Raw genomic sequence first — 6,510 nt, forward strand, 5'->3', positions numbered from 1 at the left:
CTGAGGATCCCCGCGGTCCGCGCTGCCGGGCTTCCAGGGCGCGCCGGGCGGCGACGGCCGGCCCCGGCCCGCGCGGAGCGCGCCGGCGGCGCCGCCGGCCGTCGAGCTCCCGCGCGCGGCGCCCGCGGCGCGGCCCGCGGCCGCGGCGCCCGCGGACGGCGCGTCGCCCGAGCGGCGGCCCGCGCGGCCGGCGCCGCCCGCGCCGTCGCCGCCGGCGTCGCCCTGGTTCGGCGCGCCGCCGCGCGGCGGCGGCGACGCGTCGCCCCCGGCGCGGCGGCCGCGCGGCGAGTCGCGGCCCACGGCGCAGGCCCACGCGGGCGAGCGGCCCGCGTCGCAGCCGGCGCCCTACGCCCACAAGGGCGCGCCGGCCTGGCGCGTCGACCAGCCGCCGACGGAGGCGGAGCACGCGCGGTCCAACGCGCGCCTGGCGCGACTCCGCGCGCGCGGCGCCGCGCGGCGCGCGGCCGCGGCCGCCGCCGTCGCCGCGTAACAACGAGCGCCGCCGGTTAGAAGCGCCTAGCCCAGGAAGCCCTTGGCCTTCTCCTCGGGGATGTAGGTGCCCGAGCCGAGGCCGTAGGCGTGGGACGCGAGGCGCAGCATGTTCAGGTCGGCCATGATCTGGGCCTCGGACTTGGTCGAGCCCTGGGCCTTGAGCACGCTGTCCGCGAGGAGGAGCATGTTCGTCTCCTTGTCCGTCGAGCTCGAGAGCACGAGGCTCTCGTTCGCCGCGAGCCGCGCGTAGACCTCGAGCTTCTTGTCGCGGATCGCGTACTTGCGCGCGTCCACGAGCACGTGCTGCTCCAGCTGGCCAACGCCAACGAGCAGAAGGTCGCGGAGATCGACCAGTCCTTCGCGCTCGACCGGAAGCGCATCTCCGCGGAGACGGAGCGCTACGAGATCCAGATGGACGAGCAGCTCGCCGCCGCGCGGTCGGACCGGACCGTCCAGATCGAGACGGCGCGGGGCGCCATGAAGGTCGCCATGACCGAGGCGCGCGGCGAGGTCGAGGTCGCGGCCTTCGACGCGCGGACGCGGAAGACGGACGTCGTCGCGTCCGCGCGCATCCGCTGCGACAAGGACCTGCAGGAGGCGAAGCACGTCTGCATGGTACAGAAGACCGAGGCCGAGGGCCGCAAGGAGGCCGCGGAGTTCCTCGCGAAGGCGCGGTCGCCGAGGCCAAAGCCGACGGCGAGGTCGCGAAGAAGACCGCGCTCAAGATCAAGCACGAGCACATGCTGAGGCTCGCGGAGATCGACGCGAAGATCGCCGGCGAGGGCCGCAAGCTCCTCTCCGGGGACGCGGGCGCGAAGATCCTCTCGTCGCTCGTGTCCGTGCGCTCCGAGCTCATCGAGCGCTAGGGGCCGCGCGCGGCCGACGGGACCGTCCTAAGGTGGGCCGCCGACGCCGCGGCCGCTTAGTCACCACCGCGCGGCCTCCGGCGGCGGCGGCGCGTCGAGGAAGATCGTGAGGTCGTCGGCCCCGAGCCAGCCGCGGCGCGCGTCGGCGAAGAAGTCCGCGACCTGGCCGGGCGCGCGGAGCGTCGCGCGGAGGAGCGCGTTGTGGCCCGGCTCGTCCTCGTCGACCTGGCGCCGGAGGCCGCGGCGGTCGGTGACGAGGAGGATCGTCGGCATCGTCCGCCCCATGCCGCCCGCGCTGTCGCTGCTGTCGTCGAGCGGCGGACCTTCACGATCGCCGGCGCGTCCGGGTCGGGTGCATCCGGCAGCGGTTCCGGCTCGTCGTCGTCGTCCGCATAGCGCAGCCCGGCGCCTCGATCCCCGAGGCCCACTTTTTTGTAGGGGAAGGAGCAATGGAATTTGACTTCCTCGGGCGCTGGAGCGACCCGCGGAATCGTGATGTGCGTGTAGGCGCGCAGCGACTCGAGGCTGCCCACGCAGCGCACGATACGTCGCATTACCTCCTCACGGGGCAGCCATCACGCGCGGCGGCATCACCAGCCGTAAACTACAACTTTATATCCTTTTTTAATTCTAGCACGTCGACGATTATTGCTTGAGATGGCGGGCGGCCACGACCCAATGGCGGCGGAGGCCGCGCCGCTGCTCGACGACGACAAGGCGGACGCGCCGGCCGTCGCCGAGGCGGTCGACGACAAGGAGGAGGCGCCGGAGGCGCCGCAGCCCGTGAGCCTCTGGTACCGCGTGGGCATCCCCGCGGTAACGCTCACGCTCATGCTGCTCATCTTCTCGACCATGGGCGCGCGAAAAGCATCCGGCGACAACGTCTTCGAGGCGCGGCGCGGCGACAACGCGAGCGCGCTCGCGGCCGCCGCGTCGGCCGACGACCGGCCGCACGTGTTCCTCATCGTCGCGGACGATTTGGGCTACGGCGACGTGTCGTACAACGGCGACGGTTCCCTGACGAACGCCGTCGCGACGCCCTACCTCGACCGCCTCGCCGCCGACGGCATCACGCTGACGCGCTTCTACAGCCAGTGCGACTGCACGCCCGCCCGCGCCGCGCTCCTCACCGGCCGCTACCCGTCGACCGCGGCGTCCCGCGAAGACGTTCGAGAGCCTTCGACGGGGAAACCGAGGAAGAGCATCGCCACACACGCGCACTCGGTAGGTCGAACACGGGCATGCAGCACGAGGTCGTCACGGCCCAGTCGCAGTGGTCGCTGCCCCACGAGTTCGCGCTCCTGCCGTCGGCGCTGCCGGAGGGCTACCGGAAGCACGCCATCGGCAAGTGGGACGTGGGCCACGCGCGGGCCGCGGACACGCCGACGGCGCGCGGCTTCGACTCGCACCTGGGCTACTACGGCGCCGAGATCACCTACGACGAGCACGCCGTGTCGCCGACGGCGTCCTGCGCCGGCCTCCGCTGCGCGGAGGCGCTCCGGAGCTGCTCCAACGGGACCATCCGGGACATGAACCACGACGGCGCGACGCTCGCGGCGACGGAGGACCGCTACTCGACGCACCTCTTCGCGGACCACGCGATGGCGCTCGTCGACCGGGAGGCCGACGAGTATAAGCTCTTCCTCTACCTCTGCTTCCAGGCCGTGCACCAGCCCCTGGCCGCGGACGCGGCGCTCGTGAAACGCTTCGCGGACGCGTTCCTCGACGAGTCGGACGCGGCGCGGTCGACCTTCGCGGCCGTCGCGCTCGAGCTCGACCGCGCCGTGGAGCGCTTCGTCGAATTCACCAAGGCCCGGGGCGCCTACGACGACGCCGTCTTCTTCTTCATGTCCGACAACGGCGCGACGCTGGCCCAGAGCGGCGGCGGCTCGAACTGGCCGCTCCGGGGGTCCAAGTTCACGGCCTACGAGGGCGGCGTGCGCGTGCCCGCCTTCCTCCACTCCGCGCGCGTGCCACCGGCGCGGCGCGGCGCGGCGCACGCCGGCCTCTTCCACGTCGTCGACGTGCTCCCGACGCTCGCGGCCTTCGCGGAGTCGGCGGACCGCGTGCCCGCGGGCGTCGACGGCGTCGACCAGCGCGACGCCGTGCTCCACGGCGCCGCCGCGCCGCGCACTGAGGCGCTGCTCCACGCCGACGACCTCGGCTACGAGCGGACGAGCATGGGCTTCTGGACCGGCGCGTTCCTCCGCGGGCGGTACAAGGTCGTGATCAACGCGACGGCCGCGGGCTGGTGCTCGCCGGACAGCGAGCGCTACCGCTACGACGCCAAGTGCTGGACGCTGCCGACGACGTACTGGGCCGACGTCCACGACGGCGCGGGGACCTACTCCCAGTACTTCAACGAGTCCTACCTCTTCGACGTCGTCGAGGACCCGTCGGAGCGCACGGACCTCCGGGCGGCCATGCCCGAGAAGTACGCCGAGCTCGTCGACGCGTTCCGGGACGCGACGGCGGCCGCGCGCGAGACCCAGTACGTCGCGGACTGCTCCGAGGCGGCCGGCGGCGACTGCGACGCGCTCTACGAGACGTGGATCCACGACGGCGCGTGCCTCGTGTCGCCCTGGCTCTAAGATGCTTTTTGTGTGACGTAGCCGCATGGGTTGCAGAGGCGGTCCCGTGATGCCGCTGCCACGCGGCGTGTGCCAAAGTTTAGTTAAACTTCAAGCGGATTCAACTTGAATTTCAAGCTTAAAAGGAGCAGCGCCTCGAGGCGAGCTGGGAGAGCGTCGCGCGACGCGATGACCACCGTCAAGCTCGACGCCGGCCCGAAGGTGGTGGTCAAGAAGGGCATCTCCATGCGCGCCGGCATCAATGCCTTCGGCTACGGCACGCTCGTCGGCGGCGCCGCGGGCTTCGCCGCCGGATTCACGCTCGCGCAGGCCATCTACAGCGACGAGATGGAGCGCAAGGCCGTCAAGCGGACGGCGAAGATCACGGCCATCGCCTGCGGCGGCGCGCTCGTCGTCGGCGCCATCGGCTCGATCCTCGCGCGGCGGTGAGCCCGCGGCGGCGCGGCGCGGCCGGCCGGCGCGGCCCGCGGCGCGCTCGCGCCCTCCTCCGCGCGCGGACCCTCCTTCGCGCGCGCCTAATCTCGCTTTTGTACACTCCAGGGCGATTGCCGCAGTGGCCTTGTAGACGCGCGTGGCCACTGCATGCTTCCGCGCGAGGAAGATCGCGGCCTCGCGCGAGTCCTCCGGGACTCGGAACGTGTCCTCGTCCTGAGCTTGGAACGCCTCCTCGAAGGAGATGCGCAGCACGATCTCGCCGTCGATGACCATGGAATTGGTCCGCTTCGAGACCTCGTTGCCGCCGAGCATGCGCTGCCACTCCGCCGGGTGGCCCTGGCGAAGAGCCGCCGGCGACCTGCCAGTGGAGCCCCTCCCCTGCTGGAGCCGTTCGAGCTCATCGAAGCCGCGGCGGACATCATGCTCACCGAGAACCGGCGCTACCTGGGCAACGTGCTGCCGCCGGTCACGGTCTTCGAGCTCTCGACACGAGCGTGCCTTTGCCAACAGGTGCAGCGCATGCGGAGGTCCGACGCTCCGAGTCACGGTCATGCCCAGTGGCAGCTCAACAAGCCCAATGCTCCGGCCATCACAAAAAGGACGTCTCGCGCGAGCGTGAAGGCCAGGAAGAGCTTGTCCGCCAGGAACTCCACGTCGAACGGGACGCTGTGGACCCGCGCGCCCTCCTGCAACAAGCTCCTCGCTTGACGCCTGCTTGCCAGTGCCCACCCTGGACACGACTCGTTCGTGGAACGGCGACGCTCGAGCCTTGAAGTTAGAAAGTCGCAGCAACTCGCAGGGGGAGAGCATGATGAGCTCGTGCAACAACAAGCTCCTCGCAGCGCTGCTCATCGGCGCGGCCGCCGCGCGCGGCCCCTGGGGCCTGCCCGACGGCGAGGGTCGCGGCGCGCTCGGCGTCCGCGGCGGCGCGGGCTGGTTCGGCGGCAACAAGGACAAGGCGGCGGCGAAGGGTGCGAGCGCGTCGGCGACGATGAGCGAGGCTCAGATCAGCGAGATCCTCGCCGTCGTGCCCGTCTTCTGCCTCGCCGACGAGACGGGCCGGCCCGTGCTCATGCAGGAGCCGCCGCGGGAGGACAAGACAAAGGAGGGGCTGCCGAAGCAGGTCTTCTTCACCGACGTCGACGTCGCGCGCGCGCACGCGGCGCGCGTCGGCGAGCTCGCCGGCGACGAGAGCCTCAAGCTCAAGCTCGCGGCGCTGGACCTGCACCAGGTCTTCGCCCTCGACGCGACGGACCGCGACGTGTCGGTCATGGCGGACCCGCGGGAGCTCCACGTCGCGCGGCAGCTCGTGCTCAAGGGCGCGGGCTACGTCGACGTCAACGCGACGCTGCCGGCGGGCGCCGACGCGGCCAAGGTCGTCGACTTCGCCGACGAGACGTCCGTCGCGGCGGCCGCGCGGACCCTCGCCGGCGCCGCGGACCTCGACGGCGGCATCCCGCTCTTCTCGCTCAAGGAGCTCAACGCGACGGTCCGGGGCAACGCGAACGTCCAGCCCTGGTTCCTCTCCTTCGCGGACCTCGTGCGCGCCTACGTGAACTCGACGGCCGTCGGCGCCGGCGACGACGCGGACGAGGCGGCCGCGCGCGGCCTCGAGCACCTCCTCAACAACGGCGGCATCACCGTCGCCACGCTCGACAGCGTCCTCGCCGCCGTCCGCGACCCGGCGGGCGACGCGCGCCAGGCCTTCATCCTCCCGCCGGCGTCGAGCCTCGCCGTGCTCCGCCAGCAGCAGGAGCAGGCGAACGCGCCGCCGCCGGAGCCCGCGAAGCCGCCGAGCGAGGCCGACCAGCTCGCCGCGGCCGCCGCCTCCATCGACGGCGGCGGCGACTCGCTCTTCGACCAGTAGCCGCCGCGCCCGCCGACAGATCGATCGCCCCGGGCGTGCCCCTAAGCTCCAAGTCGAGCCTCGCCGCGGCGGCGACGCCTCCGACGACCGCGCCGGCGCGCTCGTCCGGCGCGGCGTCGCCGGCGACCGGTCGGGCCGCGGCGCGGTCGACGCGCCGCGGCCGGAGGGCGCGGACACGGCTGCCTCCCGCGGCGCCGCCCTTCGACGGCGGCATGCGCGCGACGATCGCCGCGAAGCGCGCCGAGGCGCTCGCGCGCAA

At 72.5% G+C, this 6,510-nt stretch overlaps 1 protein-coding gene across 1 annotated transcript; it reads left to right on the forward strand.

The window, feature by feature from the left end:
• Window positions 1-2,210: 2,210 nt before the first annotated feature.
• ARS15 (putative arylsulfatase) lies at window positions 2,211-3,949 on the forward strand (the record flags this gene model as incomplete). Its single annotated transcript, XM_009034225.1, has 3 exons — window positions 2,211-2,500; window positions 2,587-2,809; window positions 2,852-3,949. The coding sequence occupies 3 exons, from the start codon at window positions 2,211-2,213 to the stop codon at window positions 3,947-3,949; spliced, it is 1,611 nt and encodes a 536-aa protein (XP_009032473.1).
• Window positions 3,950-6,510: the final 2,561 nt, after the last annotated feature.

The sequence above is a fragment of the Aureococcus anophagefferens genome (assembly GCF_000186865.1).
Source record: "Aureococcus anophagefferens unplaced genomic scaffold AURANscaffold_1, whole genome shotgun sequence".
In the NCBI taxonomy this organism is placed as follows: domain Eukaryota; class Pelagophyceae; order Pelagomonadales; family Pelagomonadaceae; genus Aureococcus; species Aureococcus anophagefferens.